The sequence below is a fragment of the Brachionichthys hirsutus genome, chromosome 13, assembly GCF_040956055.1.
Source record: "Brachionichthys hirsutus isolate HB-005 chromosome 13, CSIRO-AGI_Bhir_v1, whole genome shotgun sequence".
Lineage (NCBI taxonomy): Eukaryota > Metazoa > Chordata > Actinopteri > Lophiiformes > Brachionichthyidae > Brachionichthys > Brachionichthys hirsutus.
Genome location: NC_090909.1, coordinates 3,715,938 through 3,741,042, shown reverse-complemented (window position 1 = coordinate 3,741,042; position 25,105 = coordinate 3,715,938). Strand labels below are relative to the sequence as shown.

Sequence of the window (25,105 nt, the reverse complement as noted above, 5' to 3'; positions counted from 1 at the left end):
GAATGAGTCACATATGAGAATGGGTAATATCCGGGGGCCGGGAGCTCCAAAGAGATTCATGTAGACGCTTAAGAGGCTTTACATGCTCAAGCTCTAAAACGAAGGCGACAGATCAGCACGCCGCAGATTGGAACTCGGAGGATTGGTGGGTCTTGGCTGCTGGGCTACCTGGTGAACAGGTGCATGTTGTAGGCCATGCTGGACAGGCTCTGGCTCCGACGCACGACGTCATGCTCCTGCTCCTCCCATTTCTCCATCTCCGTGTCCACGTCTGACGACAGCAGGCGGAGCTCCAGACCCAGTTTGGCCATGCTCGTCTGCTCCTGCAAAGGCAGAAGAAAAAAAACGTTTAGTAAACAATTTATTTTTTTTATTTGTTGAAGCACAAAGATGTTCTGTAATCAGGAAGCAGATTCCAGCGTTGGCGCCGCATAGTGGGAAAACATGTTAGCCAGCAAAATATACGAGCACCGGAGTGACACAAAGTTTCCTGGAGATAAATGCACTGCAGGCGAGGCAGGCTGAACGAGGCAGCGTGAACGAGGCAGCGTGATGCATTGCAGCTGGGGGTTTGTGTGCGCTACCTCTGCATCCAACTTGACAGCCTTGGCGGTCTTCAAGTTAGAGAGCGAATGCTTCTGCGTGAAGGGAGAGCGACATTACTCAGACAACTCCAAACAATTGGATCAGAGGAATATTCAAGAAGAAGGACGGTTTGAGACTCACCCCAGGTCTGGGCAGTGATAAATAAGGCCTTTTGTCTCCTAGAAAAGGAATAAGTATGATTATCGCAACACAAGGTCACGTGTAAAAGTAAAAAGTTCTGTTTCTGAATGACTGAATAACACCGTTTACCCGCCGTGACACATGCTGATCGTTCATCAGAAGTGTGCTCAACGTGACTTGTTCAACTCGGCAACAGATACTCTAAACTCTATCATTTTTGTGGGAGGTGAGAAATAATTCATTTTTACATTCTGAAAAAGCCCTTTCTGGGAATCTACATGTGTGTTGGCTGTGATACTTTTATTTTCCTTTAAGGGCAGCCACATCGAGACAAAACATCATTGGGCCGATGACATAGCCCTGAGTACCACCGAAAGTGCATCTGTGCACACATGGATGAGCGTAGACTGCAAATACACAAGCCGCGCCTGAGCCTGCACTTCGGGTAACGCACCTCGCCTGCCTTCAAAGACATCGTTGATCTCTCGCAGCAGCAGAGCCATGTCGCAGAGCTGGGACTCCCAGGCCTCGCAGAACACCTCCAGGTTCTCCTTGGCAATTTTGCTTGATGGGTGGAGGGCGAGCGTCTGGGCTGCAGAGATGATCTAACCAGGAGCAGGAAGAATTGTGGCGTGAGGAAAGGATCACTGAAATAAAGGTAATCTGTAACCAAGTCACCAAGAAGAACAGACAACACTCTGCTAGCCTTTAATGATTTTTGAAACCATTTTGGTAAACACGCAGATGCACATGCCATGCCCCTCCCCTCCAGGGTCCTATTAAAAAGCCAATTAACCTCTGGGCTCCCCCATTCTATTACTTCGGGAAGAAACGGAGACACATCACCAGCACGAACTGATACTGCATTATTGATTATTTGACCTTTGAACGGAATCCTTCTCTGCAGAGTCCTGCTAGAACGGACATCCTGCAGGACAGGAACATTCTAGACCGGGGGATAATTACCGGCTGAACGATTCTGAAGAACAACCATAATTCTATCTGAGACAGGAGGACTCGGTGGACTCCGTGTTTCTCGACTATCTTGGATGGGATGGGAGGCGTAGGAGGAAGACGGAGGAGACATGTCTCTTTTCTCTCCTCCTATAGTGTCTGAGATTTCACTCCCGGACCTCCGAGAGAGCAGCAAACAGAAAATGCTAGGTGGGTTAATGTTACCTGTGGACCGATGACGTGGAACGTCTCCTCAGCGTGGATGCAGGTGATCTCCAGCGGCTCTGAGCCCGACACGTGGCAGAGCAGCCGACACGTCTGTAGTTAAAGACACAGCGATTGGCTGGAGGAACTTGTATTGCAGAAAGTTGATAAAGTTAGGAATGTATATGCTACCCTTAGCTGAAGAAAACGTCTCACAACAAGTTTCAAATGCTTTTCATAAATCAATCTTGAAAATATCTTCTTCTTTTTTTAAGGTTGGATGAATATATTTCAAAATAAATCGTCAATCTATTCCTGGGTAGCATCATCCATCAGCCCTCTGCCAGCCGACGCGCCTTACCTCCACCAGCTGCTCCTTTTGCTCAGTGAGCGTGCGCGAATACTCCGCCGCCGCCTCCAGGTTCCCCTCGGCGCCTGCGGCTTTGAGAGCCCGGAGAGGCAGCCGCTCCCCGTGAACTTTGAGCAAGTCGGCGGCGCGGCCGACGGCCACCTTGTGGAGCTGCAGGAGGGATCAGAGAAGAAATCACGTGCGTAACAAAGATGAGAGAGGGAGTGATCGGGAGAAGGAAGAGCAGCATCCTGGCTGAGGTGCCGGGCGAACTGAAGAGCAATGTGGAAAAACAAACCCAGCTACAGAGGAAGAAGCTCCAGCGAGAGACATTCCAGTCATGTGACTGATCTACTCAGATGGATTACTGGGGGGGGGGGGCAGACGGACCGCTGCTCACCTCACGTCTGAGGTCATGGACGCTCTCGCAGATCTTCAGGATGGCTACCTCCATGTCCTCGGTGGTTTGTTTGGCCTGGCCAGACTGCTGCTCCAGAGAGACGGGAAAGGAAGAGGTAGAGGAGAAGAAAGCATGAGGCCCACACCCAAAGATGGCAAATCATCCGGAAGATTATGGAAATAATGAGATTATGATAATGCACGAGAAGGAGACCGTGCCGGAAAATGAGTTCAGGGTCTTAATAGCCCGGCTCCAATTACATATGTGATTTATTTAGGTTTGAAAATGAAAAGACAGTCGGCTACTTCAATGTTATTTTAAAAAAGGACTAAAACTTATTTTTCATTAAAATACCCAACAATAATTTTCTTATTTTCTCTTGTGCAGGATTTTAGTATTCTAATACTGATCACCATGATCACTTTGACGGGTGAAGCAATCAGTCTGATCAAAAATACTGCAGTGGCTCTCAAGAGGAATGCAGCTTGAATGATGCATGCCTGAGGAAAACGTGAATGGAAGAATGAACACGATTAGCTTCCGAGCCTCCACATACAAGCACCTCAATTTATGTGTAAAAACAAAAAAACAAAAATCTTATGTGCATCTTCCTCTCGGTTGTTGCCCTGAGTCAAGGTAAGGAGTAACGAATCGGCAGGCTAATTTTGATGTCAGCCTTACAACGTGTGTGTAAAGTTCAGAATGTAAGGCTGATCCACGTGCGTCCATTCTCAAGCCACCTGAGAATGAGGACACACCTTCCAGTTGTGCACAAGTTTACAAATCATTTTTTTTTTTGCCGAACTTCATTTTGAGGCTTTGCAGCAGACAGGCGAGTTTACATGCTGCTTTACAAACGATGCTTCCGTTGACCTTCACTTGCAAAGGCTAAACAAGGCATCACTGCATGGCCGTGCGGCAGCAGGCTGTGTGCTCTGGAGAAGTTATAGAAGAGAAACGCCACCAAAATGGTTGTGTTTCATAATGTCATCAATCCTGGAGGCCAAAGAGACGCCGCTGAATGGCAGCAAGGCACAGAACCCAACGTCTCTCTCTCTCTCTCTCTCTCCTGTTCAGGGAGGTGTGAAAAGAGAACGAAGATGAAGTGAATGACTGGGTGAGTCAGGGAGGAAGTCTTAGTGTGTCTGTATGGATTTGAGTGTGTGTGTGTGCAGCATTCCATGTGTGAGAGTTCAATAGACACTGAATGCAGCATTCCCAGTTGCAACCCCCCCCCCCCCCCCTTCATAAGCCTGCCAGTTCTCATCATTCCTGACAGCAGTCAAACCTGTCTCTGATTTGCATCTCATTATCAGACTACTTTTATAGATAAGGCCCTTATTAGTATTATTCCCATGGTAGCATAAGCTTTTTTTTTTGGGGTATGACGATTCTCCCTGAAGGCGCATCTGTGCAAGTGTGCCTTGTCGCGCCGACGCACCGCCTCAACGCAGGCCTGCACCAGCTGCTGCGTGTCCCGGCGCGCCAGCTGGCACAGGCCGAGGATGGCCTGCCGCTGCTCGTGGCTGGTGTACGGCGAATCAGTGAAGTCTTCTGTCTGCTCCACCAGTGCCTCGAGCTGGCTGCCCACGCCTTCAGGGGACACGGAGAACAGGTTCTCCCTCAAGCACTCCACGCTGGCCTGCAAGCAAAAAAAGGGGGGGGGGGGGTCCATTCACCTAAAGCGCCTGCGGTGAAACGCAACATATCTTTCTCCGCGTCTGACATCTGAGCCCACCTTAAAGTCCTTGATGCCGTCGTAGAGGCTCGCGGGAAGGGTCTTGCTCTCCCCGCAGCGCCGCGCCTCGGTCACGATCTCGATGACCTGCTCCAGGGCGCAGCGCATTCGCTGGAACACGGCGTCTTTGTTGATCCGTGCTGAATCGCAATCCGGGTGCCTCAGGCAAGTCTTTGGAAGGAATTAGCGGTGAAATGTCAAAGCTTGCATCTTCTTCTACTCGTCTTGTTTAAATCATTTTTATTGACTTTTTCTTTTTCCAATAATTTGTGACCTTAAAACGTGAAACTCCCGATTTGGCCTTAATCCTGCAAGATTGACACAACACTGGCCAGAAATGTTACCGTTCCAACTGCTAACCTTGGAGGCCGTGAGGAGCATCATGGTGCATTTCTCCAGCACCGCTCTGGCGGCCGCCATTCGCGCTTTCTTCTTTTCATCCTTCAAGTCCTACAGCAGAAATGCACATGTCCGAGAACTGTTGGACACAATGCATCGAACATACAAAGCTTGACGTAGATCTCTCTCCGAGTTTCAAATCCAAATCAAACTACCCAATTTATTTTTTTGAATAAAAAGAGCTGCTTAGGAGAATAGGAAAGAAGATGCATGACCTGCGCCTTCCCAACCAAAAATAGACCGCTGAAATGAGGCAGGCAGCTGAATCAACTCATCTCCCATTTCTTTGCCATAGAGGATGTGATTATCCGTCATTATTTTATTTTTTTTTGCCTCTGAGTCCTTCCTGGCTTCTATAGATGAAGAAGATAAAGGGGTGTATGCTTGTGCATGTGTGGGAGTGAAAGCAACAACAAAAGAAGGATGGCAAACGAGGAGAGAAAACATTAGCTACAACGAGGAGCGCTGGAGACACGATGTCGTGTGTGTGTGTGTGTGTGTGTGTGTCAGAACAGCAGCCCTGAGGAACACGCAGACAGAGGGATGGTTGATCCTCCCCTCCCCGTGCAGATATCGCAGCCGCTGCACTTTACATCAGCTTCTGCAGGCAAAGCGCTTTAGCTGCAGAGGCTTGAATGCGTGCATCAAAGAAGGATTTAGCAATCTCTGATGAGAGGAAAAAGCAAAAGGAAGAAAAAAGCTGGACCGTTTGTGTGAAAGCGTCGAGCAAAAGTTTTGGTTTTTGAATGTGCCGGAGGCCGACTGCGGAGAAAGTGCATCGGTAAAATAAAAAATAAAGGCGGCTTCTTCGTGCGCTTCTTACATTCTGCCTGTCTCCGGTGAGGTGGGCAAACTCCACCATCTCGTTGCCAAACTGGCTGAAGATCTGGACGAACTCCTGGAAGGTGCTGACTCGTTCCAGACGGTCAAGCGTCACCAGGACCTGAGAGCAGAGCGGCAGAGAACAGTGAGCGGCCACAGCCCGTTTCATATTGGTGAAGATGTATTGGCAATAAAGTAATTCCTAAGTATAATGACAATTACATAATCGATAATTGTAAGATCAATCAAATAATCATTAAGTGGCGATTAAACAATGTTCCTTTCCACTCGCTAAATAACCGTCTGCAAAGGTGTGATAAGATGAAAAAACAATGTTGCTAGACAGGAAGTACGCTTCAACGAAAGACCCTCGTATGCAGCTAAGTTTTGTGGTAAAGGTTCATGGACTGCACCTCCGTATTGATACTTAGAATTTATGACTTTCTCCCATATTGTTACTTAGAATTTCCCTTGTACAACACCTGTTTCCTGTTCTAAGAACGAAAGAATGGGTGCCTATATAAGCAAGATGTTTTCACTCTTCTTCGCTTCACTCAGCCAACTGTTCTGCTTGGATGACTGAAGCCCCAAGGCCTTGGTAAAATAATTAAAGACCAATCTTACATAATCATGTGTCTTTATTATACAATTATCCAAAGTAACAGAAAACTGCCAACACAAAGATCATACAGTTGTCATCTCAGGAAAAATAAAAACAAGCAGATTAAGCAGTTCCTAATATTGAATTGTAGTCTGTGTGGCGAATCATTTAGCTGGAAGCATGAACGCAGCGGCTTCTATCCGCGCCAGATGAAGAGGAGGAGGAGAGCTCATTTAGTTTGCCAGTGACGCAGAACAGGTGACTGTCAACTCTCTGTCCGAATGAGGCTAACCAATCACGATTAGGCCGGCTGCTTCCGTGCTTGGAACGTTTACTTCCTTATCGCACCGGTGAAGAGCATGGTACGATGGAGAGAGAGAGAGAGAGAGAGAGAGGCAGTCTCTTGCTCTGTGTTTTATGTGACCACTAAATGTGCCGTTTCCCTTCAATTACCCCTCAAGTACTCCTTCAGAGAGCCGGTGCTTATCTACTAGGACCTGAAGGACTCGGGAGGGAGTTTGATCAGGGAGTGTGTGTGCGTGTGCATAAGAGAGTTTTTGCATCTGCTTCAAGGCTGCGCTTGTGCGTATCTCACCTTGTTGCGTGACGCTATTATCTGCTTGATGACGATGCGGTCGGCTAAGACCAGGACTTTGGTGACGGAGGAGAGGAGCGAGCGGGCGGCCTTCACCATGCCCGTCCTATCGCTGAACACCGTGACGTGTCCCTCCGCCTGAGACGGCGAGGCCGATCCCGCGTCCGTCAGCTGGGCTATGGCATCGCCTGCAAGACGGGAGAGACGGGGCTATGATTGCTCGCTGTATGAACGATCACTGGCTCAGTGAGTGTAAAGTAAACTAGAAAAGCACTCAGAGAGCCTCCTAAAAAGCCTCCATAAATACGTAAATGGGAAAATCCAGATTTTTTTTTTGTATCCAGTCGGATATCCTGATCGCTCTCGAAATTTAATGGGATCTCAATTAGGCCGAGACCCATCTTCAGATTTATTTTCATCAAGATCCCATCCAGCACGTCAGTTGGGGGCGACAGAACGAGGACATGTTGGAGGGTTCCCCTTCTGGCCTGGGCGGGTGCCATGCAGGAGATTCCCCCTTGAAGAGAACAAAATGTGAACTGCCAGATAGAACATGACGCTACATTCCATCGGCTGCTGCCACTACGATTTTGACCCAGATAAGGGAAGGGAAGCATGGCAGGTTTGTTTCTGCAGTATTTAGTAAATGATGTAAAACCCGGTTCACCCAACACTCAGGTGGAATGTTCCTCCAGCCACCACCTCATCACCGCTGGCAGGGCGAAACACAATGGAGCTGTACTTAAGAACATCCTGACCCAAACTCTTCTGGCATGCTTTCAGGATTATACAGGCCATGTTTGCGTGAGTGCATTCACACGCACACAGAATATACAATGGCAAAAAATACTTGTACAGAGTCCAGCTTTATGTTTCTATCTTTTTTTTTTATCAGCTAATTCTAGCTCCAACAAGAGAATGAATCCTGATCTTTAGTCTGAACACTCCATGGGGTAGTCCCATATCCAACATTCTGTCTTTTCATTTGATCTTAAATATCATTCTCATCTTGACTTTTGTTGAGGGTGAGAGAGAACGCTACGTAGAAGCTTGGAAATGCCTTCAGCGGCCTGCCTCATTTGATCGCCCCGCTGTAACTGATGGGGGGGGCGGGGGGGCATCTAATTAAACCAGCGCTTTCAGTCTGCCTTTATTTCATTCATTATAGCGCACGAGGCAGAAGCCTGCCTGATTAGCCTCTGCCTGCGGCTAGAAATGTCAATCATGTGCTAACTAGTCTCTCTCTCTCTCTCTCTCTAAGATGTTTCCCTAACCTTTCAAAATCAGACGAGACAAAAGCGTCTTCTCTTCCTGCAATCAGTTGCAGCACGTCAGTGAGGAGACGTGCCAACGATAACTGGAGACACCCCCGAAGAGAAGTGGAATAAATTAGTCACGGTGGGCGATGCCTAAACAGACGCTTTACTTTGCCTTACCTTCGCGCTTACACACACACACATGCACACACACACACATGCACGCACACATTCTGTCATCGCTCCATCCACTTCCCTCCAGTGCACTCTTTGTCTGAGTTTTAGCCGTCTTTGCAAATCAGCACTGTGTGAGGATTAAATCCTTTCGCTACACAAGCAGCCCCCGCCCAAAAATAAACCTATTATCACCATGTTGAGTCTAAACTCTAATTCAAGCCGATATTGTTTCCATACTCCTCTGCAGGCGGCCGAGTAAGGTTCTTTTTGGGGTTTTTTGCTCGATAAGAACTGAGCTCCCATAAATAAAGAAGTGTTTTTCTGGGAGCGATAGAAACAAAGAAGTGTAGCAAAGCTGAGATAAACGGAAAGATGAAAGGTCAATGTGCACATTGTCATATTTTCAGGGTTTTTTTTAAAGTGTGGAAACCTTTAAAGTAATAAAAAGTCCTGACAAAACTGCCACCTTGGCTGCCTCCCGTTCAGTGAAAGCAGACGGCGCTGCACATTCTTGGTTCTTCACGCCGGTTGTCACTGGTTCCACGCCTCTTTTTGTCTCCCTCCCCCCTGTTTGCTATTTACAAACAGTCACGGCTCGGCTCCATCAATGGCCTCCTTGGGTGCGCCCTTTGGTGCAGAAGCCCTTTATCCGACCTTTACCCCCGGCCCGATCACCATGGCAACCTCAGCAGCACCCGATGCTTATCCTTATGCGAGAATATGAATGCGGTCTCGATGTGAATGAACTCTTCGGACGAAGCACCTTCATTTCCATTGGAAACATTCATTTGTAACTGCAGCATAAGTGCTGGCCTCTTCTCCTCCAAAAGAGGAAGCCTGTGCGCCGAGTTCAAGTGCAGAAATTCATTGAAGTGTGGCAAGCACAAGCGCGTTACCTGCTCTGCGTGCCTCAAAGCAGGCTTGACCCATCTCATCCTTCAGCTCCTGGTTCTCGGCGGCAATGGCCTCGCCGACGGCGACAAAGCGCCCCACCGCCACGCTCACCGCCTGGCCCACCCTGTGTATGGCTGACAGGGTGCGCTCGGACTTCTTTGGCTTGTCTTTGTAGTTGATCAGCGTGGTGATCTGCAAGAATATTTGAAAAGGTGACACACAATTTACAATTGTAGAAATCAAAATGACAAACGTTGATAAAGCGCTAGTTTATAATCCGTTTTTTTTCTGCTGGGAACCGTTAAAAAGGTCTTCAGCACTCAAAATTGGCTGTTTTTAATATATGCCGATATCAAAATTTTATTACACCTTTAGAAATATTTCATGCAGCGTAGCCTGTTTTGCATGACAACCTGCAAAATCCCTGGAAACATGCCGTTAAGTTTCACGCTAACAAGTTAACAAAATATTTTAGCATGCAATGAGTTCAAAATGTTAGCATTTCTGATACATAACTGACTTTATTATCTTTAACCATCAATGGTCATCAAGCATTGTGTTCCTAGTCATTTAGGTCTGACGTACTCATAGATACTCGGAGAGAGATTCATTAGGGAATGTTCCATAGCTGCATATTTCCTATCTGAATCGTGCTTTGCCATTTTAATAACCTCTTCTGATAAGATCAAATGTTGAGTCTGGAGCTCCGTTTGTGTATCAGCACAGAAGAATTCACAGCGACCAGATGAGATCCAGATAACCTGAGGTTTGTCAGAAGGAGACGCAAACAGCAGATGGGACACGCAGCCGTCTCTAATGGGACATACGCGGGGACACAGACACACACAGACGCACAAAGACGCAGCGTTAAATGAAGGTATCAATTATGAATGCGTTGCCAATTATAATCAATTATTGATTGCTTCCACTCTAACCAGCTGCTATCATCATTGGTGTGTGTGTGTGTGTGTGTGTGTGTGTCTGTTAAACCATTTAGGTCAATGGGTGGTGGGTGGCGAGTTTAATTGGTCCGTCAGCAGCAGGTGGGCTGAGCCTGGGCGACGGAACAGACGGCGGTTCTGCAGAGCTCAGAAGGATCCAGGAATGTAAGGCAGCAAAAAAGGAGCTGAACGAAACCCTTTGAAACGGGTTCGAATGCGTTTCACTACACTTTTACCCGTTCACAGGTATAGCGGAGCACGCACGCGCGCACACGCACACACACACACACACACACACACACACACACACACACACACACACACACACACACACACACAGTTTCAGAGTTCATTCGATGGGCACTGAAGGAAACCATTGCTGCCTTTTTTTTTGCCAAGTTCTGGCACATCGTTTCATGAAAATCATGAAAAATACAAAAACAAAGGGGACAAGAAAACATTTGGGATAAAAGGGGTCAAAAGAGAATATAAAGACACAAAATAAAGATCAAACAAACCTTGTCGTGTCTTGATTAAATTTCTCCAGCAGCAGCAGAGGCTTATTGAAAGGCTGCGCTTGTTTCAGATCACACATTGTGAGCTGCGCCGGCTGCCCTGATGAGTAGTGGTGTAAATGGCACAAGCACGTGTTGGGAATAAACTCACTGCAACCCCCCCTCCCCTGGCAGTGCTGTTTTCCTGCTTTCAATTCTCTACACTACAGGACCATTGTTCCTCAGCAAGTAACTGACCCCCATAAATGCTCACAAAGCTTTAGGCTTTCGCTTCTGGTTCTCCATCATAAAGCAGCGATTGTGTCCTCGTGTCGTGTTTACTGCTGAAACTGAGCGTGCACTGTGATGCGCATGTTTCATATCAGCAGGCTGAATCCATCCCCGAACGCAGATAAATAAAGGCATGATTGCTTTCCCAGAGGACGTGTCTGAGCACATGGCGACGCTCAGGCTGGTCCTGACCCAGAAACCACAGTCAAAGGGGGGGGCGGCGGCACCGGATAAGACGTGGAAGTATAAAGGGTTAAACAAACTCCTGATACAAAGAGAAAATCTGTGTGTGTGTGTGGGTTAGTTTCAAAAGTAACGGTGGACGGGAGGACTTCCTCCATGGAGGATCGCTCGGTGGCTGCCTGGACTGGGCTGTGCAAACAGGAAGAGCAGGGTGGAGAGAACATCAACACTGATTCTGATTCGTTTTAGGAACAAGGCTGCTGTGTTTGTGTTCGAATCAGAAGAACTCACTCTGCAGAGACGCACGCTAGTGAAACGCCGACGTTAACAAAGCAGTAAAAGGCCCAGTATTCGACCTAAATGGTGTCAAATCGCCATTCAAATCAGCGAATAGCTGATCAGCGAGCAAGTAGAGTCACGTTTGATACTTTACATTTTGTTATATTTATAACCTACATGGCATTACAACCTGCCGCTGCGGTACGGTCGCAGGCCGTGAGTTCTAAGCGGCATCCATTGGGGTATAATGTAAACCGCATCGTGAAGCTAGAGATGCTGCAACATATATTTCTTACTCCAAGAACCTAGACTTCGGCTTTACGTTGCAACCAACGCACACGTGCAACAATTCGACCGTCGTTTTTATGCCCTCCTTTAGGAAATGCAGGCCGTGCCGAGTGTTTCCTCTTTCAGCTTTCTGCAGATACAATAGAATAAATTAAATGGTCGGCTAATAGGTGCAGAGTGCAGGCTCATTGCGTACCCTGTCAAAGCAGTGAACGGTTCGGTTTAGCATAAAAGTCACATCCTTATGTTGTCTCGAATGGTCATGCATGCCCACACAGAATAATTCTAAAGCCTATCTACGCCAACAATCCAGAAATCACAATTCTTACATGTCATTATTATTTATTAAACCTATTTCTTAGCCGACATGAGAGGCAGCAAATGCGCAGGATCCACTCTTTGGTGTCACTGACTTGAATGGTCTTATTTAAGACATCTCTGTTGATTGCAACCATTGTCAGAGGATTTTCCATTTTAGAACAAACAAACCAACCAACTAACAAATAAATAAGATGCTCAACATTTCCAAAATATCTTTCCCAAACAAAACAGGCCTCGTCGGAGACAGATTCAGTGCACAGAAGCAGCAAAGGAAGAAACAAGGAAATCCAAAAATAAAAGCAAAACTATAACAGGCTCTAAACAGAAAAAGTCACAATTCCAGGTTGCTCTCTGCAAGACAATTATCCAAAACCTGATCTGGAAACAAAACCCGAATGAGCCTCAGTCCAAACAGGCTTAGTCTGGAAAAAAACAGAAACATAGCGAACAGACGGAGATAAAGGAGCATCCAATAATCAAAGCCTTTCCACTCAGCTCTGTCTCCATGTCTACTCGCCAACGCACCCACCTACCCCCGAGGCAACAATCGCTTGTGCAGCGATATGGGAGTACAAGTTGTGCTCCTTTTTTTTTGCTCATTGAAGTCGGATGGAAAAGCAAAAAGGCAAAGCATGATTCCAGAGGAAAGATTGTCGAGCCCCTAAACTGCCACAAGATAACGGGGGGGGGGGGGGGGGGGGGGGGGGGGGCTGATTGTCAATGAGTAGAGTGAGGAGGTGGCGAGCGCCAGGCTGACAGCCGTGCAAGCGTGGCGTCTGCACTGCACTGAGCGGATCAGCATCGATGTGAGCGTACGGAATGGCTTTTAAATAGTAGAAACTACATTAAAACAATGTCTGCATGCAATAATCTAAAAGTTTTTTTCTGACTTTCAAATAAAAACTTATACGAGACGTAAATGAGACTGAAAAATCCACCCAACCTTCAAATCAGTAACGAAGTATAGAGCGTCTTGACTACAAAAAGAAACGAAAACACAGAACTGTAAATGTTTTCATCCTCTTTGTGAAAAGTAGATCTGAGGGCCTCAAGTCGGGAGCATGATGAAATGCGGTTTTATTCTCACTGTGAAAAATCGCATGAAAGAGCCCGGAAAGAGGGCCGACGCAGACGGTGCTGTCTGACTCATTAGCAGACGCAGTATCGGGCTCTGCTCCAGAACATGTGGCGCATTTTAGTGGACTTTGCTCCACTGTCTTCATTATTCAGTATTAAATAGTGAATCCTGTAGAGACACAAGTTTAGACTCTGTCATATAGAGAATAAAGTTTTCTCTCCTCAGGGTGGAGAAGATAACCTCCAAACAGAACTGCGGACAATGGCCGACGCTCTCTCATTACTGCTACCCTCTTAAAGCTGATGCCGTTGATGCTGAAATGTAGAGCTGGTATTGCTAGACACCGGCAAGGGGGGGGGGGGGGGGGTTCTCCATTTCTGATTACTGATCTCCATCACGGGGGCGGATCACATTCGCCCTCCTATTGGCCTTCTGCTTAAAACACGCAACTTGTTCCTGTGACCACCGTGGCACGCCATGGTGCTGATGTCTGCATAGCTGAAGAGTAGAGTTACAGTTACAGACACACACACACACACACGCACGGATGCACGCACACACACAGCTTGCAGTCAATAGAGCACAATAATGCTTTTCATTCCTTCTTGCTCACATAGTTCTCTGGAAAGTGGATGGGAGGGGGATGAGAAACAGACAAAGAGAAAGGCAGGGAGTGGGCTGTGCCCTGAACGCCGGACTGCAGGGTCAACCCCCCCCTACAGCTGTTTGAAGGCAGGGAGTGGGCTGTGCCCTGAACGCCGGACTGCAGGGTCAACCCCCCCCCCCCCTCCAGCTGTTTGAAGGCAGGGAGTGGGCTGTGCCCTGAACGCCGGACTGCAGGGTCAACCCCCCTCCAGCTGTTTGAGCTGGTCACCTGCTCCTTCGGCGGGCGTACCTGGGGATGCAGCCAGGAAGGCACTGAGGGGTCGACATCAGAGCCTGAGCCCCGACCCCCCCCACCCCACCCCGAGGCAGCGGCTCACCCGGGCCTGGACTCCCACATGCACCACACTTAACGTGCTGTGACAGCTTTCTCTGTGCTTGAACCATTTATATGTACCGGTATATATATATATATATTATTTTTTTTTATAAAGAAATAGCAACACAGTGAGATTTACTCCGGCTCTGGATTTACATGGAAATTATTTAAATTGTTCTGCAGGTGTTACCAGCGTTGAGTTAACATGTAGGACAGTGGCATCAATTCAGCATCGCATTACTCAAATAATGCTGTTTTTATGTATCTTCTCTCACAGTAAAAAATAAATAAATGCAGTTTTGCGTCGTCATTCGTTTCGTTCGTAAGGAAATCGAGCTTGTCCACTTGTTTGTTTGCGCTGCTTTATTTTCAGGCTTCAGACAGAGATATTGGTTCTGCATTACTGCGAGCTGACAGTGAGTTGGCGCTTCCTGCCCACGGGTGTGCAGGGACTCCGAGCTAAATCAACCGAATGGATTGTAAGGTTGGCGCCCAGTAGACCAAACCCGTAAATATAAACCCATCCTTTTCAAAGGGGCCATTTACTGCCACATAAATGACAAATGCAATCCCACTCATTGCCTGGTTTTACAGCTTTGGCATTGATCCCCGGAGCTCTGCCATGGTTCAAGTGTTCACAGTCTCTTGGACTTCTTGGGGGACACATGCATGCCCAAATAGGAGGACAGAAACACGGCCCTGGCTTCTTAGAGTACAGATTTACCGCCGCCATGGAGGCCATGTTTTTGCCACCGTTCATCTGTCAGTTTGTCTCTTAGCAACATTCCTCAAAACGGATCTGGATGAAATCTTCAGGAAATGTTGGGAATGTCACCAGGGACCGGTGATTTACATTTTGGTGATGATCCAGAAGAGATCCTGGATTCCGGATCACTTTGGGGGTTTTTTCTTACACCTCCATTGCAGTAAATGTTGATTATTGACCGATGTTTATGGAATTTGACACAGTCATGTAGGGTGGGGGGCCTCTATCTCACCACCAAAATGTTTGTGACAGGAAAACATCGCCTACTGCGAGATCAGGTAAGCTGGCCTGAGGTGCAGGAAGCCTAGATGGACCAGCAGCGGATGATAAGAGGGAATGATAAACCTGAGAGAATAACAGGCAGACAGCTGCGATGGAAAGATAAGCAGCGGAGTGGCAGAGAGCATTCGGTGAATAAAGAACAAGGGTGGACGGCGAGGACAGAAAACAGATGGCGGGTCTGAGAGGAGCTGCAGATGACTGAAGCAAAAAATAAATAAAAAAGTCTTGAAAAAGTTTGTATATATTGTGGAGTGAGCTGACAAAGAAACGTTCCAAAGATAATAATGGTGAGACATTGTCTGGGACCTTTGATTCAATGGTGGACAGACAAACCGTACATTCTGCAGAGCAATGATTTGGTCCTTTAATTTAATTACTGCGTGATTACGCTAGTTTACTGCTGCTAGTACACATCTGTGTATCCACTCCTGCTGCTGCTGGTGTGCCTGTACTTGTATGGTTTTTGTATTTTGTCATTACCGTTACATGTAGCACGACTTCACCGAGAAACATTCCTAGTCTGTGAACCCTCACTGACAATGGCAATAAACTACTTCTGATTCTGATTCTGATTCTTTAACCGCAATCTAAGATTAGCGACGAGGGAAAAGGAAGCAGAGAAACAGCAGAGCATGACACCAAGTACGGTTTCTCTTCAAAGCCTCTGCTGGGAGGAAAAGAGATTGACACCAGAATCTAATCCCACGAAACGCCAAATGGCACTAAAGCTTCATTATTGAGACGCTGCATTAAAGACTTCAACTGCCACTAGACGTTTTTTCCAACTTTAAACAAATACTTTTGTTCTTTTCTGTCTGTAGTATTTGCAGAAAAATATGGTAAATAAAAAATATGCACTTGGAATAGTGTGCATTTGTCATCATCTGACACTTCATTTAATGGGAGGAGCTAATATTTCAGCATCACTGGTCAAACCACGCCTCTCGCACCGCATCCTTAACAGAGGAAAAGCGCCGTTTATTGCCTCGAGATAAGATGACGGTGAAGCCAGCAGAAAAGCAAAAGTTCCTCCCAAACATTCACAACTTCACATAAAAAAAAAAAAGCATCTCTGGACCCGCCAGCAGAAAAATCCCGTTCTGGGAATGTACACGGTATGAAGTTACAAGTTTCTCCAGGCTACACTGGGCTCTTTGTTCGATGGACGACCTTCGTATTTTCTGCCTGGGAATATGACGGTTGTTTAATTTGGCAGGGAAAAGTAACACAGGAAGGAAAACGACAGTAGAAAAACACGGAGACATCGAATATTACATCTCTACGTGAGCGCTGCAATCTACACATTACATTTGGCTCCTGGCAACATTCGGGGGGGAAGCCGTTTTTCTTTTTTTTTTACATTCCAAACAGCCTGGGTTTTCAAGTCATATTGGTTTCACTAATTGAATGAGACTTGCAGCTCTGTAATAGAATATGCATATGAGCACATTTAGGCAAGTGATTCCATTGCGGGCAGAGAAGAGGCGGAAAAGCAAGCGATAATATTTCAATGTACGGTTCAATTCGCAGACAAGGATTGGAGGAAAACAGCCGACCGAGATTTGCAATTAATGAATAAATAAAACCATTGCAAGATGTATCGCCTTCTAGGATGGGCGTAAGAGCACAGCGAGAGCACAAATACCCTTGAAAAACCGGAATAAAATCAAGACCACAGTTCAGTCTTTGTTCTCGCTCACAGTGTCTAAACTCCTCAGTGATTTGTTTGTCCTTGAAATGAAAGAACGAAACAACTTGAACAGGGAACACGGCGGTTCCCGATGAGGCGTTTTTGGCACTCTTATACCTTCTCAGAAAGGACTGCCCAAGCCGCCAGGAAAGATCGCCGAGTACCTGGGAAAAACTCAAAAGGGCGGAACTGGAAACTTGTCCGATAACTTTTCCCGATTCATCGCCCGACACCATGTCAACGGAATCCAATCAAGCACTCATCCTTGCGATACTTATTGGCACTTTATTATAGCAAGACGCATTATCTTGGGAGAACAGCTGCATTGTTAGAGTTCTCTGCGTTCGGTCCGTTCGATCTCGCCCCCCCCCCTCAGGATGCCTTCGCACTGAGTCTTGTTTAATGGCTGGGGTAATTATATAAAGTCCTCAACAGGAAAATCCTAACTGCTTGCCAACTCAGCCTCGAAAGCATTCCATCAGTCATCGTGATGGGTAATTACAAGTAATGGGCAAATAATAGTGTGCAGTGTGCGAAAGTGGCTTAACCAGGCTCTGTGACCACCTCCTCCAGCGAGAGCATGTCCTGCTGCAAAGAGAACAACTCCACGGCACGATGCTGAGCCACTACACCTGCCACGGAGGCAGGGCTGCGTTTCCATAGCAATAGCACATGTGCGTCTCGTGCAAGAAGCAAAGTGACAAAGAAAAATGGTCTTTGTTTTGGAGTCGGCGATTAAGGCACGAATTAAGTAAAAAAAAAAAAAAGATATTCTGAAAGTGGCGCAGTTATTCTCACTTTGTTGAGATTTTCTTGCCCTCCGAGGTTTCGAGCCATTGAAAAATGTCTCCCAAGATGCAAGGCAGGAAATTGGAAGATAAGATTCAAAGCGTGGAGGAGAGAAAGGGGAGGGGGGCAACGCCAAGGATGTGGTCTTTAGTGTTAAACAGCTGAGATGAAATGATCTTGAAAACGTGAACAAATATATTAATAAATCAGGGCACTAACTAATGCGTACCCAGCTGGTATAGAGTGTATAAAGCGCTCCTGTGAGACTTTGACCTTTGACCCGAGCCGTGTTGCTCCTGTGTACATCGGCAGGTTTTAATAAAGCATCCAATGTACCGTGGGCGTCTGCAATGCGATCCTGAAGCGGTTCCAAACTCAACTGCATAATGACCTGCACTGTGTGACACGCCAGCTCTCTGCAAGTCATTAAGGGATGCAGGACATGGGCTTTTTACTATTTTCTGTTAATGCACATTAAATGTTGCAGCAGGGGGGGGGTCTCAAAAAGCATTCATTTGACAATAAACAATAAAATCCCATAAATAATTAAAGACTTATAATTCAGTTTTATATCATTAGCAACTCAAAAAAAAGGTTATTTCAGCCCTTCAGACAACAAGCAGCAAATTATTTATAGAGGCTGTGACTTTAACTTATTTATAGGGAATGGAGCTGTGAGTGTGAGTCCACCCACACTCGGCTGTGTTTTGCCGACTGGCTGGCCCCCAGCTGTCCCCCCACTGGCTCCAGACACCCAGAAACGAGAACATCCTGCCAATACCGAGAGAGAACTGATGGATCCTACGTAGGCTGAACCCGTGGTTTGTCAATATCCAAAGATAACTACGCATCAAAATCATAAAATGTGATGAAAATCATTCCTAGATGGAAACTGGTTCACATGATGGAAATGCAATTTGTTTAAAAAATATTTGTGTCACCTCCGTTTAATCTCACAAGCATCAGATTACTATGATTTTCACTGATTCGTGGTCAGGCTCTTCACAATGTTGTCCGTTTATTTCTGCTTAAGATGCACAACACCTGACATCCATGAAAGTAAGGGGGGGGGGGGTCAATACTTCTATGCCAGGCGGTGGGGGGGCAAACGTTTTGACTCGCGGGCCACAATGGCTTCTAAGTTTTGACAGAGGGGCCGGGCCAGGAACAGATGGATGGAGCGTTTGTGTGAACTAATATAAATGACATGTAAAAGCCATTATATTAAATGGATTTGGCCGTTTACAGGTAGAAAGGTAAAATGAATGAGATTTAATTATAATAACATTTAATTTAATTATATAATTTGGACAAGTTTGGCGGGCCGGATTAAAAAGCCCAATGGGCCGTATATGGCCCCCTGGCCATAGTTTGCCCATGCCTGCTCTATGCACTCATTCGAGTAAGAGCCTATTCCCGTTAATTCAACTGGTGCTAAATGTTAGTACCTGAGAATACACCCTGACTCAGCAGATAGCAAGGCTCCACCAATCATTTGTGTGGCTGCATATTTCAAAGCTCGACATCCTACCTGAAAGCCAGGTTTTGCAGCAGACCCAGCTGCTGTCAAGACCGAAATCTGAAGCTATCTGATGCTCAAAGGATTAATCTCAAGTATTCTATCCATGTCAAAAGGGGAGAGCCGAATCTGGTTGAGCCGGTCACATGTCGGATCGGTGCAGGGATCGGGATTAGTTTACAAGCACATCTTATGAGAAACGGGAAGGCTGAACTTTTTTTGGCTCGGCGCACCGCACGTAGCCTTGAGTAGGCGTTCAATAGACGTGGAAATTAATGAGGCGATACGGGGACACAGGTGTCTCCGGAGATATTGAGATTAAAAGTGAGCTCAGTGAGCCTATAAGGACAAGGCTTAAGACCGAGCGAAAAGCAAAAGCGTAAGGCGTGTGTGTGTGAGAGGAAAACAAAATCGGGAGATTGGGTCGATCAACAGAGGAAGGGTGTAAAGGCATACGAACAAGGTGCTGCAGCTTCCGACATACTAATACTGCCCGACTTTAAAGCAGGCTCTGCATTCTTCAAAAGTTTTACTCTGCCGGGTTTCACGGCCTGATTCTGTTGCTCAAGGTCAAAAATGTCACACAATTGAGATAACATTAAGAACTAATTCAATTACAGAACTGCGACAAAAGAATTACATAACAGAGCCTCATAAGTCAAACCGAGGGAGGAGAGACGGTGGGCTAACTTGAACTCATTGAACATTGTGATTATTCATAATGATGAAAAAGATAAGAAAATGTTTGGTATTCTGTGTCCTCCGTGTCCTTGATGCCGTCTTTGTTCCGTCGTGTCAAACTTCGTTTTTATAAACGAAGTCATTATCAAGAGGGGAAGAAGTTCAAAGACGCGCAAAGAAAGCAATCAACGCATGCAAGCCAGGCTGCAGGATTCCTCCCTGTGTGTGTGTGTGTGCTTATGCATTCATTTCAATCACACAGGGTTCTGTGGCAGTGAAGCTATAGATCACTTCCTGTGTGTTCATCCTCACGAGACGTCTCATTGCCACCAAATCATCCTAAAATAAGATGACGCTGTAAATAAAGGCTTTTGATGAGTTTATGAACACTTTTGAAGCAGCCAGATGATAAGGAGGATGCTTAATCAATACTTTATAACCCTATCAGCTATCAATGTGCCCCCACTTGGATGCAAAGAACCTTTCCCAAACGAAATTAAATGCGGTTACCACTATTACAGGCAATTTAAATCAACTCCTCTGTTTTCTCCGGGTGGTCGATCTTCTGAGTTCCTTGGGGTTTTTTTTGTGTGTGTTTTTTCACATTTCACAATATATTACAGGCAGGGGGAGGTAAAAGCACCGCCCGATGAGACGGGCATTTTATCAGCACTTTAAGACAGCGATGGTCTGTACTCACTCTCCTGAGAGCAATATGTGACAAGAGGTGTGAGAGGGAGGACAAGGGGGAAGCACTGGCCATGTTCTCCAAACCGGCAACGCTAGCCGATGAACGTAGCCGCTCACACAGAAGGCAGGAGATGAATGGCATTCCCGTTTGATGAGACAGGGCGGTCGCTCGCGTTCACGCAGCCTGCCATTGAGAAATCACAACAGTGCGAGCCGCGTTCACCGTGATTTATAGATTCGGTGTTTGAAACTCGGTGAGATTTGTTACAGCTAAGCCGGACTCCACACGCAGTCTTAAACTCCCCCATCATCCCTTCCTGCACAATAATACACACACACACAAAGAAAGGCGTATTCAGTCTTATTCCCAGGAGGTGGCAAGTGTTTGGCCTGCGAGTGTGTATGCACACACACACACACACACACACACGCTCGCAGGTCTTCGTTGCACGGTAATCCTCTCGTGGTTTCGTCTTCCTGACAGGGACCCGTTTGTCATCATTTTCATCATAACGGCTGCAGGAAGCCGATCTGTTAGGGCTCGTGGCAACAGCGATGCTTCTCTGTTTGGGTATTTAAAAAAAAAAAAATCCACTATCTGGACGTTTGTCATGTCACCTTAAATCCCAGACCGGGGATGCCAGGAAGGAAGTGGCACCTCATGCCTCAATGAAACGCCATTTCCGATATTCCCAGAATGAGGGCTGGGAATCGGAGCGATGCTTGTGTTTGCAGAGCTGTAAACAGAGTGTGCTTTTTTTTATGTCAGCATTTTGTTGATTGGGGGGGATTTGCGTGAAAAATGCAATTGTTCTGAGCAAGTTGTAACATCACACCTGCCACGAACATTTAGTTTGGACGATAAAAAATAGCCTCAATCCCGTTTTAGTCCAAAGTGAACACGGAAAGTCTTTATTTCTTGCTCACAGTCCCTTTTAGCAACATCAGTAGGTAAAATAAAAAATAAAAAAAAACCCACAGAAGCCCTGGAAGTGCGATTAAGTCGACACTAACGCACTCGGACACTGGACAGATTTTTTCCAGACCCAATTACAGCGGGAAAACCTTGTAAGGTACTTCTGGCTCAGCCCTGCAGGCAGACGATGGAGGCAGCGTAGCCATGTAATCACAAGACCAGGGCGTCACGAGCGTTTCAGTGTTCGCGGGTTTCCGCTATCACACCCTGGCCCTCAGTCGTCCCCAGCCCCCGCACGCCTTTACCTTGAAATAACATCCTTACACCTCATCAGGCCGGGGACCATCCACCCTGCTCTCAGGCGAGGATGGTGTGTTTTCACATGGAACACACACTTGTTTTTTACTAATCACCACCTCAAACCTGGAAGGTAAAACCAGTCGGATTATTGTTTCCTTCTTTATGGGTGGCGCCCACGACCCTTTTGACCGTTAGCCCTCACTCTGCATGTCCATTGGTGAAGAGGTAGCTGCATCCTAAGCAGTGGAGGAAAGGACATTGGAGCATTTCCAGCTGTTTAGGGCGCTTCTAAAATCAAGTGCCCCCCCCCCCCCCCCCTTTAAAGAAAAAAAAAAGGGGGATGGGGATTAAGTTCAAAGTAACAGGCGATGCAGGTAGGAAACATCCAGGTGGCCAAAATACTGACAACAAGACTCATTCAGATGGAATCTAAACTGCAAAAACATTCAGTGTAGACAACAGAGGAGGTGGGAGGGGCTGTGTGTCTGTGTCCGATGTGTGTGTGTGGTCCGATGTGTGTGTGTGTGTGTCTGTGTACACACTGCGCGGCCCGGAGCCTCCCAAGCCTATAATTACACCGGTGGGAGTGACGCTGATAACAGGGGCCTGACGATATCGCCGTCGAGGAGAGGAGAGGAGAGGAGAGGAGAGGAGCAATAAAGGAAGTAGATAATGCACAATATGAAAACCTTATCAAACAGTAGCTTCACTGTATTCATTTCCTCCGCCATCGTTATCCAATGACCCTTTCCAGAGAGTAGCATGCAGACACACACACACACACAACGCTTCATATGGGGATCTCAGTTCGTTTACACTGATAGTAATAATTTAATTATTACACATTTATGACATCGTCAGTCCTCAGCTCCGTCACAGAAGCCTGTTCACGCCGTTCCTTTTCTCGCATTAAGGATGTAATCAGAGTACGTTGGTGTTAAGTATCCATTTTCCAGACAACCACCGCTACCTAAACACGTTTTTTATTATTTGAGTTCTGCTAACGTGTCCTCAGACGCTGAAACACAAAAGACATACAGCGCCTAAATGCTCCTGCCAGATTCCAATTTCTCTGAAGGCAGCAGGTTGCCGCCGGCGATCCCATCCCTCGTGTTCTTCATTAACATTTGAAATTGATATGACAAAATGAGAGTCAAAAAAAAACCTCATTAAAGTTAAGTAACCAAACAAATTCAGAGTTTGACTTTTCACGTCTTCAATGACGACTCAGACGCGATTACAAAACACGTTGCGTCGCCGCTAAAAATGCCGTGCGCGTGTTTGCAGTAAGTTGTTAGCGTGTCCCAAGCTCGGTGACGAGCGCTCGGAGGCGGAGGGATCAACAACAAACAACAACAAAACAACAGCACACATATGGAGGTAACCGTCCTTAGAAAAAGTCGCTCTTTTCGTATTGCAGAGCTCTGTTGCCATGGGGACAGGCCTCACACAGCAAAAAAAAAACAAAACAGAAGTTAGGAAAGACTGTCCTTGAGGCCCACCATTCAAGCACGGACTGTAATATGCTGAAGACCCCGCAGAGTAAACCCCGCCCCTCCGGACCAGCGTTGGACCACAGGGCAGCACCATGTGCTCGTTGCAGTGCAAACATTTGAGTTGATACAGTGTGCAGCAGATTTACGTTACACTGCTACACAATAGTACTGCAGTACAGCTTTTGGGACTCTAGTGTTTACCTCACAGGTAAATATTCTGCCCCGGGTTTGTTGTGACCTTCATTTCATTTTGTTGCATATTTAAATAAGAGACTTATTGACCACAGAATGACCCGTACGTGGACGGCAGATGTCCTATTCTGATCCCCGTGTCTCATTCGGTACAGGATGGCTTTCAGGCGTTCAGCGTTCACACAGGGGAGGGACGGCGTTGCCCGTTCTCTGGTGCACAACGGTAAGGCGTTGTCGAAAGCATTCCCTGGCATTGTTGTTTAGAAGTCATTATGAACTCGGCTGAATTAAAATCATGAATTGCCTCCTTGACCCGAACCCTGCACCCCTAAAGCCGGGGGCTACAGATTCGAGAGTGCAAGAGAGGACACGTCGAGAGACTCCAGTGGCCTTAAGTGGCTCTTTCATCTTCTTCTGTTTATTGAAAAACTAAACACGTGCCCCAAATTGGCCCAATTACTGGAGAGTGGCAGCGTTGGAAGAAGGCATTGTGCAGCAGACTATACGGGAGTGACTTTATGACTTCTTGCTGCAGGAATCGGGGGGGGGGGGGGGGGTTCTGGTAATCTCTAACAAAACAAGTTTTTTTTTTTATTCACTGCTATTTTGTTGCATTTTTAAGATAGAGGAACTTTGATTGAAGTTGGATTTGCTTTTGTTTTTACTTCCCCGTTTAGAGGACAATGTATCCAAATCTGTAATCCTGTAACCGACTCCTCACTTCTCAATAACAACAACAAAGACTGCCTTTGGGGGGAAGGGGGGGTTGCATTTCTCCATTTCAGTGGTTACAAGTTGCATATTCTGTGAGTGGGATTTGTTTCACCTCCAAGTAAAAAAAAAAACGGTTCACACTATTGAGGAAACTCGATTTTACACATACTGGAAATGTGTATTTTAAAATTCTGGGAATTATTATTATTATTTTTTTTACTTTTCTCAATCATGCATCTACCAAGAATTGCAATTAAATGATGTAACTTCAATAACTTTATTTTTTTTCATAATAAAGCCCCCCCGTGGCGAGGTATAATCTCTATTACACGGTTGTGTAACGTATTATATAACATATTAGCCCTATATGTTAAATATTTTCCAACAGTCTCTGCTGTTGCTAACTTCAAGCAATATTTAGTAGCGACAAACACAACAATAACAACAGCAGCAGCAGCAGCTTTAGATTCCCATCCGTCTGACGGACTTTAAACACAACACGAGCCGCGTACACGCAGGTAAACACGCGAACCAAAGTTGGGCTCGTGCGTCGGACCATGGCTGTTGACATGTGACTCACAAGTGCGTTTTAAAGTATAAAAAAAAACGTGAATGAACAACACAAGCGCGCGCGTTTTGCGTTTCTTTCGTGCGACTCACCTGCGACACCAGCGGAATCAGCGTCTGTTCCACCGAACGAGTTTTGATTTCCAGGCCGGAATCAAAGTTGCCGTTGCCGCACGGAGGTGAAGCCATTCCCGCCTGGAGCCGAGCCGCGCTCCCCCCCCCCGCCGCCGCCTGGAACACGATAAAACGGCGCCGCGGAGTCCCCGTCCGTCGTTCCGCCGCTGCGAACCGGCGTGGCGGGACTCGTCGTGAACGCGCGAGGTCCCGCAACTTTGCTTTACTGGGTTCTTTGATCGGAGTCGCGTGCACGCTGTTCGAATCCCCCCCCCCTGCGGCTCGGTGGTTGCGCCGCTGCGCCCGCTCACGCCCGTGTCCGTTTACAGCGGCGGGGAAGCAGACTGCAGCACACACCACTGTGGGCAGCCGCGCACCGCACCGCACGCACGCACGCACGCACGCACACCCCTTTCC

At 46.7% G+C, this 25,105-nt stretch overlaps 1 protein-coding gene across 1 annotated transcript in view; it reads right to left on the bottom strand.

The window, feature by feature from the left end:
- The window catches only part of ctnnal1 (catenin (cadherin-associated protein), alpha-like 1), a 28,887-nt gene extending 4,124 nt beyond the window's left edge, over positions 1–24,763 (bottom strand). Inside the window, exons 1-14 of the mRNA XM_068747070.1 lie at positions 24,668–24,763; positions 9,118–9,307; positions 6,789–6,976; positions 5,594–5,713; positions 4,732–4,821; positions 4,372–4,542; positions 4,075–4,275; positions 2,634–2,720; positions 2,246–2,404; positions 1,906–1,998; positions 1,181–1,331; positions 727–764; positions 585–638; positions 169–323 (exon numbers count right to left, since the gene is read on the bottom strand). Of these exons, the coding sequence (XP_068603171.1) occupies positions 169–323; positions 585–638; positions 727–764; positions 1,181–1,331; positions 1,906–1,998; positions 2,246–2,404; positions 2,634–2,720; positions 4,075–4,275; positions 4,372–4,542; positions 4,732–4,821; positions 5,594–5,713; positions 6,789–6,976; positions 9,118–9,307; positions 24,668–24,763 (1,793 nt within the window). The remainder of the gene's footprint in view (positions 1–168; positions 324–584; positions 639–726; positions 765–1,180; positions 1,332–1,905; positions 1,999–2,245; positions 2,405–2,633; positions 2,721–4,074; positions 4,276–4,371; positions 4,543–4,731; positions 4,822–5,593; positions 5,714–6,788; positions 6,977–9,117; positions 9,308–24,667) is intronic.
- Positions 24,764–25,105: the final 342 nt, after the last annotated feature.